The following is a 13,894-nucleotide window of genomic DNA, read 5'->3' as shown; positions in this document are numbered from 1 at the left end:
GCATTCTTGGCTTCTTGGAAGGCGGCATGTGCTTCGGATGTCCACTCCAAGATCGCAGATGGTGCCTTTGGAGCCTTCAGCATGTCGGTCAGAGGTAGAATGATGCGCGCTATATTCGGCAGGAACCGACGATGGAAGTTCAGAAGCCCGAGAAATTCGCGGAGCTTGCGAAGCGACGTTGGACGTGAAAAATTCAGTAGAACTTCAACCATTCTGTCTAATGGCTTGATTCCTTCAGGTGTGACAAGGTGTCCAAGAAATTCGACGTTGTCAACACCAAAGACACATTTGGCTGTGTTGATAGTTAAGCCATGTTCCTGCAGTCGCGAAAACAGCAACCGCAGATGGTCAGCGTGCTGCTCTGGTGAAGAACTTGCCACCAGCAGATCATCAAGATAGGCGATGACGAAGTGCAGACCACGTATGACTTCGTTGATGAAGCGTTGGAAAGTTTGGCCTGCGTTTCGTAACCCGAAAGGCATGCGGACGTACTCGAATAGGCCAAAAGGTGTTGTGATGGCAGTCTTCGGTATGTCCGCTGTTTCCACAGGAATTTGATGATATGCCTTGATTAGGTCAATCTTGCTAAATATGGTTGTCCCAGCAAGAGTGGTAGCGAAGTCATGAATGTGCGGGAGCGGGTACCGGTCTGGAGTGGTGCGGGCATTCAATGCACGATAGTCTCCACAAGGGCGCCAATCTCCGGGGTCACGCTTGGGCACCATGTGTAGGGCAGATGACCAGCTGCTTGACGATGGGCGGATTATGCCTAACTGCAGCATGTGATCAAATTCTCTGCGAGCTGTGGCGAGGCGGTCTCCAGCAAGACGCCGTGGCTTGCTGAACGCTGGAGGACCCGTGGTGACGATGTGGTGCGTCACAGTGTGCCGCACTGGAAGTTCCACATTGGTAGGTTTGGTAAGTTCAGGAAATTCACTGAGGATAGAGGCAAATTCTTATGATGGCGAATGCGGAGCTGGTTGCGTAGAGGCGGACAGCGGTGCGAGGATACCTTGCAGAGAGAGGCTGGTCGTACAGTCCACAAGTTGACGGGAGCGGAGATTCACGTTCAAACCGAAATGGGTAAGAAAGTCCGCACCTAGTATGGCGAAGCGCACGTCGGCGAGGATGAAAATCCACCGAAATATGCGACGCAGGCCCAGGTCAATGGTGAGGGAGCGTTGGCCATATGTTGCGATTGAGGATGTATTTACAGCTTGCAAAGGCGCAGTCCTCGGACAACGGTGTCGGTCCTGCTGAGAGGCAGGAATGACGCTTACCTCTGCACCAGTGTCCACAAGAAAGCGATGGTCTGCGATCCTGTCTGTGATGTAGAATAGGCGGCTTCCCGTAGCGATTGAGTCACGCGCCGCCATTAGTGACTCGTTTCCATGTTTCCCTGCCAGCGACAAGGCTGTCGACATTTTGCAGCGCTGGCGCCGAACCTGGTGTGGTACCAGCAGAAGCCGTCAGAAGTGTGTCTTGGGCGGGAACGGGAACGCGAACGTGAGCCACCCCTAACCAGTGGAGAGCGACGAGGCGTGTCCATCGGCATTGCTGCCATGGTGTCCATCAGCCTGTCAATTTTCTCCTCGAGGCGAGATTGCCGGGCCTCGAGGTCTGATGTGACAGTGGTCGAGGACACCGCGGATCTTGTGCCGGAGTAGTCGTTCACACGGTCCGCGAGCTCTGCCAGTTTGTCGAGAGGCATATCATCCGCAGCTGCCAAAACCACGACAAGTGTTTGAGGCAAGCGTTGCAGAAACAGCTCGCGCAATAGTGGACTCTCGGAGTCTTGGGTACGGTCGCCGAGTAGCTGTCGCATGCGATGTAACAGCTGCGATGGTCGGCGATCGCCGAGTTCTTCCGCGTTGAGGAGTTGCTGCAAACGGCTCCTCTCGGACACGGTTTTGCGTGTGAGCACTATGGCCTTGAAATGGTCGTAGGGCGTGGCCGGATGTGGGGCTCTCATGACGTTGTCGAACTCATCAGCTACCTCGGAGGAAAGTGCTCAGACGACATGCAGGTACATCACACGTTGCGATGTGATGTGCCGCAGATCAAAGAGGGCTTCTACTTGCGTGAACCACACGGCGGGATTCTTCGGCCAAAACGGCGGCAGCTGCAGCTGGGCATTGGAAATGGCGTCCATGGCAGCGCTGGGGGCAGGGATGTCGCCTGGCACTGTTGACAGGCGACATGATGGCGACAAATGATGCCCCGGCTGAAGAGCCGGGGCATCATTTCTGAATACTGTAGTGTTCATTTCGTCCTCCATTGCGTGAGCTTGCTACGTCTGGGTCACCAAGCTATAGGGGCGCGAAATGCGTCCGCTATAGACAGACGCGCGCAGAGAGAAGAGAACGAACTTTGAGAGCGACCGGCGAGCAGCCGAGCGGCGGTGAAACTGAAACTTTATTGTACGTGACTTCCACGCCGAGGTGGCCGGCGCCGCGAACATAAACATCCGCTCGTTGTGGAGACGCTCACGGCGGCGGCAGCGGAATCGGATCCACTACAAGTGCGTGGGTGTTTGACCTATAATACACTCTAATTGTCGATTGATGTTCCGTTTCGAACATAATTTTCATATAGCCAATTTTAAATATACGGAAAACTAACAACAGAGCTATCAGCAAGCAGGCATCTTCTATTTCTTTCGGAACAGAACAGTCGCCAGTAATCTTAAAAAAAAAACTTTTAGTCTTATTCAGTATACTAACCCATTACCCACGCGGCACTCTGACGTCGTAAGTTTTCGCAGTTTTGCGACGTCAAGTGACATATTGCTGAAGTGGGCGCGGCTCGAACAGATTTTTCCGAAAGCGGAGAGCTAATTAGGGAAAAATTAATACGGAAAGAGATTACGGAAATAAATAATTACGGAAAGATGGGAATGGCCTTAGGTTAAGAAACCTATGGTTCACGTTTTTCTCATGACATTAGACGCGTGCGTTCTATCACACAGTGCGTTCGTCCTGACTATCAACTACATTTATGAAATGTCTGATAGATACCATTAGGAAGCAGCCACATTTAGGCAATAGAATTGGCCACAGAAACGAATGTTCTGATCTCCCTATCACCACGGTATTTCTCTCTATGCCTAGCGTAAGCATGCTGACCAATAAATTATCTTTCTCCTGCCTGCTTGAGTGGGGCCTTCGATACTAGTTCAGATCACAGGTACTGGCTATGCTAAGCTCTTCCCCTTGAAGCCAGCACAAGGGACTCAACTTGCGCCACCGAAGCGTTTAAAAACATTTAAAAAGCCACCGAAGCATTTAAAGCGAGTGAAAACGTACAACTATGTAATCGCGCATTTCAATGCCAGCCAACGGAGTATAAGCAACTTGATAAATTTGAAGACTGGGCGAGCTTGTATAGGCATACTTTCTAGTGGAAATCACTTTGAATCACGTAACACAAAGGGAGAGAAACCCCCCTCCCTCCCCACACGCACAGATACACACACACGCACAAACACGCGCACACGCACTAACGCACATGCGTATTCGTCGTCTTTTGTGTTACGGTATTCAATGCACACAGACACATATTGGGTGTGTGTGTGTGTGTTCCTCTACATTTGTGTTACGTGATTCAATATGCTTTCCACTAGCAAGAGCATAAGCACCTCCCGGAGAAGCGACAAAATTACGAGCTTATTAGGTGTGAACACTATCTGTTCCGCGACACCTACACTGGTGATTCTACAACTGCCATCAGCCGTGTCCCGTGTCCCGTGTCCCGTGTCCCCTTACAAGGTATTAAGACGACCCGGGGGAACAAACACGGCTCTCCTCCCGCGCCCATCCTACCCGCCGAGCTCTTTCATGTTGCCCAAAAATCTATCCTCCTACTGCGTTGAGACAACTTGTTCCACATTTTAACGTCCTGGTCGCAGACAATACTAGAAATTTCTGCAAAATTTCTAACCGATATATTACTGAACAAACTGGCCTGCCCCTTCAGAACAGTCACAGTTCCTTACGTCACCCCTCAAGAAAATTGTGGCAGAAACCATCGAAGATGATCGTCAATGTGAGTGACGGCTTTCTTGGATGACCTGCTGCATACGCCCATGCCATTAGTCAATCACGATAACTTATAGGCGCTTCATGAGGCACAGAAAGTGGCAATCGCACTGCGAACCACAATACCAATCGTTACTATGACATAGTTCATTTTGTAATTACAGCACCGCAGTTGAAACGTCGTTGCAACTCCCCCTATCCCTAACATCCTGGCTGCAACTTCGTTGCAATGGCCATCCACCAAGTCGCCGCGCTCTACGCGGAGGTGTCTGTTGCGGATTGGCCCTATAAATTCAATATATTTAAGGCTTCATACCTCTTGCGTCATGTTGGCACTTCAATTACGGGGAATTGACCAAGAATGCGCACATAGCAATTTCACATACGCAGTGCCGAAGTTTGTTCGGGCACACACCCAGTGACCCGAGTTCTCTGGTAGGCCAGCCGGCAGCCAGCAGTAAGTTGTCTATTCGGGCGCATACCAAGAGCTCTATGTTATCTTCTCCCCAAGACAGCAGCCAGCTGCTTTCACAAGCTTGACGGCGAATCCATGCCAACACACCACCATCTTGTTAAGAACAACTTATGGACGATGCACACACTGTCATTATTTATCTAAATGATGCGCTAAATATGGCTCATTGTGGCCTCCGAAATGCATGCATAGGCGCCACCGCTCTCGGAGTCTGCATGGTGCGTGAAACCGTGGACCAATTTCCTTGTATGGTTGTGGCGTCATATCACACTGATTAGCGCGCCAGTCTCCCAAGTGGACATTGTTGAAAGTAATATAGATTGGAATTCCAGTAGTTCTTAAATTTCTTTACCATTTGCCGGTCGCCTTAGCTAATAATAGGTCCAGCATCAGAATTGATGGCATCGGCGCTTACGAACAGTTTTAGGGCTTTTTTCTGAATACGGTCCCTGGAGGCGCACCGGCACTGATGCCATTCACAAGCATCCTGATTATTTATGGCAAACAAAGATACAAGTTACAATGGGACGTTTTCGATGAGCCGCTTGAATGGAAGTGGGTCGATGATTGTGGCAACTTCAGGGGCCAGGCCATTGCAGTCTCGTGCTGTGCGCAGAAAAAATATTTGCTGAAGAGTCACGGTATGGGCTTGTGGACGATATACTGTGTTAGATTGACTGGTGCGGTCAATGCGATGAGCTCTTTTCATGTAGGGCTTGTCAAAAGGCTAATAATGGGAAAAATGATTAAAAAGCTTAAGACGTGCTACTCTACGGCGTGAGGCTAGCGCGGCCAAGCTTATTTGGGCTTTTAGTGCTGAGATGCTTGAGTTGGTACAAATAATTAGACAGAATAAATCGTGTCGCGCGGTTGTTAACCGACTTGAGGGCGTTAATAATGTTATTGTGGTGGGGGTCAAAAATAGCATTGGCATGTTCTAGCTTGGGCTGCACAAAAGCTTGGAAAGCAAGTCAATAGAGGGTGGAGCGAGGAAAAGATTACGGCATAGATAACCTAGAATGCGATTAGCCGAATTTATTTTGTGGTTAACGTGACAGGTTCAAGTCACGCGAGATACACACACCAAGATATTTGAATAAATCAGTTGTTGCAACCTGCATGTTATTGAGACTATATTTAGGCATATCATAATTACGACGACGGTGAATAGACATCAACACGATTTTAGATATATTTAATTACGTGAGCCAAGTGCTACACCCGTTTTGTATGCACGATAGGCCACTTTGAAACGCGATATAGTCGGTGGGATTAGTAATTGCTCGGTAAACCACACAATCAGCTGCGAAGAGTGAGATATGAGAAGAAATATTACAAGGCAGGTCATTAATGTATATTAAGAAAAGGAAGGGACCAAGTAGGGTACCTTGAGGTACGCCTGAAAGCACGGGTGTTAGGGATGAAGAGTGTGTTAGCGTATACGGACTGCTGACGGTTAGTTAAAAACCCTCGAATCCAATTTAGAACACAAGGTTGAATGTTAAGACGAGATAACTTTATTAAGAGACGACCATGGGGGACCTTATCGATCGCTTTTTAGAAATCTAAAAATATTGTCTCAGTCGGGATGTTGCGATCTAGGTTTAAATGTAATTCGTGGAAGAAACGAGCAAGGTGGGCATCACAGGAATGCTTTTTTTAGAAACCATGTTGACTGGGGTAAAAAAAGATTGACAGATGTTAGAAGGTTAGCAATATGCGAGTAAAAAATATGTTCCGTTATTTTACGAGAGACGCTTGTTATGGAAATTGGGCGGTAGTTCCTCGGTGATGATTGGCTTCCTTTCTTGAAGACTGAGATGACCGTGCTCACCTGCCAGTCATGTGTAATTGAAGCGCTGTTAAGTTATTCCGGGACTATGAGAGATAAAAACAGGCTACACACATGTTTATTATTTTTTTAACACTGTAGCGTTGATACCGTCTACTACCGTGAATGACGAGCTCTTCAATGATCAATTACTTTGACAATGCCGATGGAATCGAATGTGATATTTTGCATGAGCGGATACGCGAAATATGGTGGATCGGGCAAGCTAATGAATCACCTGTCAGGTGATTCATTAGTAAAAACCGAACGAAATGCTGTGTTAAGAAGATCTGCAAACTGAGTCTGAGGGATCGGAAGTCAGGAGCTATTGGTAAGTGAAATTTCATTCCATTGATTAGAATTAATGAGTTCTACCATAGAGATTCTACCGAAGGCTTTGTGACAATTATTCATATATGATGTCACAGCAACCGCCAGTAGTGGGCGAAGATGAATTGAACACATCTCCAATTGCTAACTTCTTTTTTTTTCAGTATGCATTCGACGGTGCCGTTATTCTCACGCGACTAAACTCGTGCATAAACGTGACCCAGCAATGCGCTAAATGAAATCTGCCATCTATTATGGCACGGTAGGCATTCCTGACTTCGTGCACTTCATTCATCCCTACGCGTTCATCCCTTCAAGGGAAGACTGCTTTTCGTCGTCGAAGGGCGGCGTAATTTTGTTATAGGCATTATACACAAACCACTCGCTGAAGCGAAAATATCATTTTCGACATCAGCAAGGAAATTGTTAAGCGATTGAAGCCCACTTCGTTTCTTTGCCTGACACTCTTTCAACACCGGTCACATTCAGCCGTGGTTAAGGTTGGACCGATGAGGAGCGCGTGAACCATACCTAAGCTCCGATCTGCCCGGGGACAGCAAGAATGTGCTTTTCTTTATGTTGCTATTAATTTCTATGCGGTACTTTAACGGTTGGTTATGTTAGCTTTCTAAGCTACTAACCCCATTCAAATTTCTCGGTGCGACAAAAAATCGCTGGGAGGCCAAACGAAAAGGAGGCTGGTCTACGTGTGATGGAAAAATCAAGATGCAACAAGGCAAATATAGTCGCACAGCGTGCAATTAGCCGCGGTGGTTGATTGATGAACAGGTCGCTTACACTCGCAATGTATTGTATGAGCTGCTTGTCTGCATGACGCAGGTGTGGACAAACGACATTGCCACGTGGCGCCGCTGAGCAACACTGGTCGACTTGTTGGCGTAAATAGATAGGATATCCCCACCAAGCAACTCATCAGACGCGACTGCCCAGTTCTACGTACTCGCAACGCCTCCTTGACTGTCTGCAGGTGTCCGAAACTCGAGATGAGCAGGCGACCAGTGCATTAGAGGTATCGTACTTCTCGAGGCAGAGGAGCAGCAGCGAGCGCTTTGCGGCTCCGTGTACTCCTCGCTGCCGCAGCGTGCTGGCTGCCCGCCGCTGGGAAACGCAAGAGAACGTCACCTCAATGGGCGCGGCTCTGCGCTCGCTGCAGCCTTCCGGTTTCGGTTTCGCACGCTCTGATAGCTGAAATTCGTTGTGCCACAATTCCGCGGGGAACCGCATTCTTGCAGATCCAAATGTTGATATGGCTTGTATGGAGAGCTCCCTTCGATTTCCCAATTAAAACAAGCCAGGTCAAACTAAATGTGTAAAAGTTACTAAAGGAATGTTCGTTAATTAGTGGCTAATTACCACGTATCACCGTCATCCCATGGTCGCCACCGCTGACGGCATGTCACCGAAGAAACCGTCATTTTATTTCAGAATGGCTATACTTATATAGTACCTTTGGTCTTCGTAGAAACACCCGGTATATATATATATATATATATATATATATATATATATATATATATATATATATCTATATATATATATATATATATATTGCAAGGGGGTGTATGCAACAGTTCAGCAGGTAGCGCCAGGCGTACCCCAGAAGTCAGGTGATACAGCGCAGGCACAGCTGGATGTCTGAGTGACTCACACTCGTGCCAAGCACTTGCGACCCGGCTGGTTCAGTGGTTGCCCTCGAGGCATCGAATACACAATCTGGCTGGCCTTGTTCGTTTGGTCTTCGTCATTACAATATATATCTATAGATATATAGAAACGAGAGGAAACGAGGTCAACCGAGGGGCCCGATTTTTATTATGCTTCGTGACAGCTGTGCCCTTGCCTTGCATGGATAGCTGAATAGATAGCTTTTGTTTGTCCTGCAAGTTATGTCCACCTGGGCAGGTAATTGATCTTATAGGATGGTGATGATATGATTGGAGTACAATTTGTAGACGCTTTTATATATATATATATATATATATATATATATATATTGAACGCAAGCGTTTTATTGGACGCTGAAAACTGTCCATGTACCACAACAGCAGAGCTTGTATACACAAAAACATGAGGTCGCAAAGAGAAAGTTACATCCATGCATGTAACCTAACCGAGCAGCTTAAACACGAACTTCTCGCCTCTTGATCTGGCCATTTGTTCATCTCCATTGGTGTTATTGCACCTGGTCATTAATCTTCTTTAAATAATTGCCGTATTTTACCTTAGGATAAGAGCATGCAGCGATGACTGCATGCGCCTAGCACAGAGCCTCAAGCGCACTGCACAGCTGCGAAACTTGGCCGCAAGCCCCCTCCCCCCCCCCCCCCCTATTTTCTCAGGGATTGGAGTGCGCGTGCGTGTCTTCGACCGGTGGCTTCGTGGTAGCTGCGCCCTGGCCTTGCATGGATCCGGCCTTCCGCGCTCTCCTGTTACGTTTAGTTTGGTTATTATTATTTTTATGCGCCTTCAAGGCGTCACGGATGTGTCCATCGTTCGAAGTCAAGGCGCGTTCGCTGCTCCTTCCTTCACCGTTCTCGGTCCAATTTTTGTTTTATTTTTCTACCCTTTGTGCTTCAGCATCTCCATCCCTTGCTTAGTAAAATTTGGTGCAGAAGTTGCAATCTTAACACCACACATAGTGAGTGAGTGAGTGAAGAAACTTTGTTGTGAACGCCTGCAGAACGGTTAGCCTTCCCCTGTTAGGGAGGCGTTACCGTGGCGCGGCGTGTGGCGCCTCTACTTCGGCCGCGGCCACACTATTCCCTTTGGTCGACCGCGCCTGCCCCTCTTTTGGGGTGGCAGCCTCCCTCCGGTTTCGCTCAGTCGTTGCCTTTCGAGGGCCGCCGACATCTGCTGGACGGCTTGGGTTTGGGCATCTTGGTCATAGCATCTCGTTGCGGCCTCAAGCCGTGGCGAGATCATTGTTATTGTTGCAGCTTCATGCGGATTCTTAGCACAGTCCCAAAGGATGTGAGCTGCAGTGGCTCTTTCCTTTCGGCACACACAACGCAGATCCCTTTCATAAACACTTGGACACACGTGCCTCATCAGCACCAGGGTGAATAACGACCCCGTTTGAAGTTGTCGATATAAAACCGCCTCCTTACGGGACAAGCCCGGATGAGGTGGCGGCATAGTCCTTCGCTCTAGTCGGTACCATTTCACAATTTCGTTGTAGGAAGTCATATTGTCCTTGGTTTCCCACCACCACGACGGGTTGGCTGTAGTAGCAGTGGCACGGTTGGTTAGTCCTCGCGCCGTCGCGTTCGCCGTCTCGTTGTGGTTAGCGTTGCCGCGATCCGACACATCACTGCCCATGTGGGCCGGACACCACTTTATCACCACACACCGACTTTCACTCGCGAGATCGACCACACGCAGCACACGCGCGGCTTCACCGCACACCCTTGCTCTGGCGTAATTTTTCACTGCCGTCCTAGAATCACAGAGCACAGTCGTGCACTCGGAGTCGGCGATGGCCAAAGCAATGGCCACCTCCTCGGCTTGATGCGCCCCTCGAGTCCGCACACTCGCCGCTGTTCTCGTTGCACCGGTCGATGCCCTGACGACTGCAGCGGGGAATGCCTTTCTGTCATGTGGATACTCTGCCGCGTCCACAAACACGGCACCCCTGTCTTTGGCATGGAGATCGATGAGCACCTTGGCCCTCGCCGCCCGCCGCTCTTTGTGGAACTCAGGGTACATATTTCTTGGCACCGGACATACCCGTAGCCGTCTACTAATTGCGTCCGGTACAGGCATCTCTGTATTTTCGGGTCCCATTTCCTTTGATCCCAGGCCTAGGTCACGCAGCACTTGTCTGCCCGTTCTTGTTTCTGATACCCGCGCGAGCTGAGCGGTCTCTGCGCCTCGGCGATTTCCCCCAGGGTGTTATGCACTCCCAAGGCCAGGAACTTGTCGGTGCTTGTGCAGTCGAGAAGTCCGAGTGCAGCCTTGTACGCTTTGCGTATGAGCGCATTGATCTTATTTCGTTCGCACTGCCTCCAGTTGTGAAGTGCAGCAACGTATGTAATGTGGCTTATAGCGAAGGATTCCACTAGCCGGGTGAGGCTTTCTTCCTTCATGCCTGCTGTTCTGTGCGACACCCTCTTAATGAGGCGGATGGCCGTGGTGACTTTGGCCACCACACGGTTGACCGTCTCACCGTTGACTCGTTTGCGCTCAATCAGCATCCCCAGCACTCGGATCGTCTCGACAACCGGGATCATGTGACCACCACTCATCTTGATCTTTATTGTGTCTTGCTCTCTCGCAGGTTCGTTGCCTTTCGTCTTCCTAGCTGCCCTTTTCAGAGCAATCACCAACAGCTCAGACTTGCTTGGGGAGCAGATGAGCCCAGACCCGTCCAGCTGCTCCTCGATAGCGTCAACCGCCTCTTGCAATGTATTCTCGATGTGTCCGTCGCTTCCTCCTGGGTCCCAGAGCGTTAAGTCGTCGGCATAGATGGTGTGTCGGACCCGCGCGACTCGTGAGAGGCGCTCGGCCACCCCTATCATTACAAGGTTGAAAAGCAATGGCGAGATGACTGAGCCCTGGGGGGTCCCGACACTGCCAAGCTTCTTCTTTTGCAGCCGCTGGTCACGGGCGATGATTTCGGTAGTCCGCTCCGTCAAAAAATCCTTGATGTACGCATAAGTTCTCTTGCCCATGTTTAGCCGTGACACCTGGGCCAGAATTGCAGTGTCTCATTTTATCAAAAGCGCTCTGCAGGTCCGAACCCAAGATGGCTCGCTTGTCTTTCGTGTTGGTAGTGTCATCGAGGATTTCATTTTTCAGTTGTATCATGGCGTCCTGAGTTCCGAGCTTGTTTCGGAACCCGATGATGGTGTTTGGGTAGAGCCCCGAGTCTTTCAGGTACCTCTGCCACCTGTTCATGAGTACATGCTCCAACGCTTTGCCCACACAGGACGTAAGCGAGATCGGCCGGAGGTTCTCAATGTTGGGTGGCTTGCCCGGCTTGGAAATCAAGATGGTCTTGGCTGCTTTCCACTGCCGGGGTAATGATCCGGCTCACCAGCAAGTGTTGAAGTCTGCCGTGAGGTTCTCGATGGCCACTTCGTTAAGAATTTTTAGCGCACTGTTCGTAACGCGGTCGGGACCAGCGGCGGAGTTGCTGTTGAGATCGTGCAGGACAACCCTTACTTCCCATGCTTCAATGTCTCGATCTAGCCACTCGTTTGCTTAGCCTAGGTATTCTGAGTGCGTCTCTGTGGGAGTGACCGGGAGGTACTTGTCGTCGAGGCGTTTCTTCACTTCGTCTTCCCCGTGCTCAGTCAGCGCCCTGTGGATGATCTTGGCCAAGTTGTGGTGCTGGTTAGACTTGGTCGTGGTCGCATCCAAAAGATTCCTCAGCATACTCCACGTCTTGCCGCAGTGCATCTGGCCGTCCGCTGCGTTACAAACCTCATTCCATTGCTGTGTGCATAGGACTCGGCTGTGGGACTCGATCTCGCGGTTGAGTTCGGCGACCTTCTTGCGTAGCTTTCTGTTTGTCCTATGCGTCTTCCACCTTGACAGGATGGACTGCTTGGCTGCGATGAGGTGGGCGAGGCGGCTGTCGACCCTGTGGATACGCTCGTCCGTCTCGACTTCCTTGGTGGCCTTTTCTACCTTGTTTACAATCTCGGTGGACCACTCCTCAATGTCCGCAATTTCGGTTTGCTCCTCGGGTAACAATCCTCGAAACGCGTCCCAGTCAGTAAATCTATGTTTCTGAAGGCTTCTGCCAACTCCGTCGTTACCACCGAGCGGGACAGCGACCTCCACAATGTAATGGTCACTTCCCAATTCGTGGCCCATGTTGCACCATTCGAAGTCCGCCATACCACCGCCATTACTCCTGACGAAATTGAGATCGGGCGTTGTGTTTCGGGTGATCGAGTTGCCGATTCTTGTAGGGTATGCTGGGTCGGTGATTAAATTTAGTCCCAAGTCGGTAGCATCTCGCATTAGGTCCCTGCCCTTTGGCAATGTTTTGGGGTAACCCCAGGCTTGATTCGGCGCGTTGAAGTCCCCGCAAATTACCAGCCTGTTGTCGGGCCCCGCGACGTTGCACGCTTTGTGTAACAGTGCTTTGAATTTCTGCTTGCCGTGTGACGGGCTACTGTACACGTTTACCAGAAAAGTGCTTTCCTTCTGCTTTTTCCCGGTAACCACCTCTACCATGATGTGCTCGATTGGGTTTTTGCTCAATAACTCGTGCTCGACGTACGTGATGCCTTTTCTCACCAAGGTGCAAACTCCCCTGCCGTTACTGCCGGCCGCGGTCCGGAAGCTTGGTGGGCTGGCGTGGGACCGGTAACCTGGGAGCTTTACTTCCTCAATGAGGGTCTCTTGCAACATGATAATATCTGGCTTTCTTGATACTTGTTCTAAGTGTTGCTGAAGTACAGCCTTTTTCCCAGCAAAACCGTTGCAATTCCAATGCCAGACCAGGAGGCCTTTCACTGCTGTTGTGGTTGCGGTGGTTGATGTCCTATCCATGTTTGCTGAAAGTTAGCCATTTGCATTGCCAAATTCTGTACTGTCGTAGTTAATTGCTGGCACGTCTGTTCAATTGCTATGAAACGGTCGGTGATTGTGTTGGTGAATGTCATGCGAATATACTCTTCAAAGTGGGTGAGCCTATCTTCAAGGTTGTCTACCCTATCGCTGAGTCTTCGCTCTTTAAGGTTTTCAATTGCTCTTCTCTTGGGTGCCGGACCCGCCGAGGCCGCGTTCTCTGTCCTCGGGTTCACCGCTACTTCTGGTTCATCCTCGGTCATTGCCATCTGCTGTGGTTGTGGCGATAAAGGCTGTGCCTGCTGCTGCTGTAGCTGGACCGTCATCATTCTCTTGATCTCTGCCATTTCCTTGCTGAGCTCATTGACTGTCGCCTCTAGTTAAGTGTTCTTCTTCCGCAACGCCTCATTTGCTTCTCTTAGCGCCTTCATTGCCTCACTTTCATCTTTAAATTTCCCTCCACCACCTCGAAATGGCGGTGACTGCTGCTGCTGTCGCTGCTGCTGCTGCTGTTGCTGCTGCTCTTTCTTGGCTACCCCCGACTTTACTACGTCTGCCCAGGCTACTCTGTCTTTGGATTGGGATCGGCGGTGGCGGCTCATGCTTCTGTTTCGACTTTCGCTGTTGTTCCCGCGCGAGCGTGACTCATGGCGACCAGCTGTGCCGCTCGCTCCTGCT

General features: G+C 49.9%; 1 protein-coding gene across 1 annotated transcript; it reads right to left on the bottom strand.

The window, feature by feature from the left end:
* Positions 1–7,606: 7,606 nt before the first annotated feature.
* Positions 7,607–13,563, bottom strand: LOC139059031 (uncharacterized). Its single transcript, XM_070536842.1, has 3 exons — positions 13,240–13,563; positions 10,801–11,379; positions 7,607–7,792 (listed from the first exon to the last, which is right to left on the bottom strand). The coding sequence occupies exons 1-3, from the start codon at positions 13,561–13,563 to the stop codon at positions 7,607–7,609; spliced, it is 1,089 nt and encodes a 362-aa protein (XP_070392943.1).
* Positions 13,564–13,894: the final 331 nt, after the last annotated feature.

Source organism: Dermacentor albipictus, chromosome 1 (assembly GCF_038994185.2).
Source record: "Dermacentor albipictus isolate Rhodes 1998 colony chromosome 1, USDA_Dalb.pri_finalv2, whole genome shotgun sequence".
Lineage (NCBI taxonomy): Eukaryota > Metazoa > Arthropoda > Arachnida > Ixodida > Ixodidae > Dermacentor > Dermacentor albipictus.
The sequence above is the reverse complement of the archived record's forward strand: the minus strand, read 5'-3'. Positions and strand labels throughout refer to the sequence as shown.

Excerpts from the sequence above, each read along its gene's own strand:
- LOC139059031 (XM_070536842.1), bottom strand. The coding sequence starts at position 13,563 with ATGGCAGAGATCAAGAGAATGATGACGGTCCAGCTACAGCAGCAGCAG. Across the intron at positions 11,380-13,239 it reads GCCAGCAATTAACTACGACA|GTGTCACGGCTAAACATGGG; the intron begins GTACAGAATTTG and ends ATTCTGGCCCAG. Across the intron at positions 7,793-10,800 it reads CCATCCGCCTCATTAAGAGG|CGGCGGGCAGCCAGCACGCT; the intron begins GTGTCGCACAGA and ends TGCGTTTCCCAG.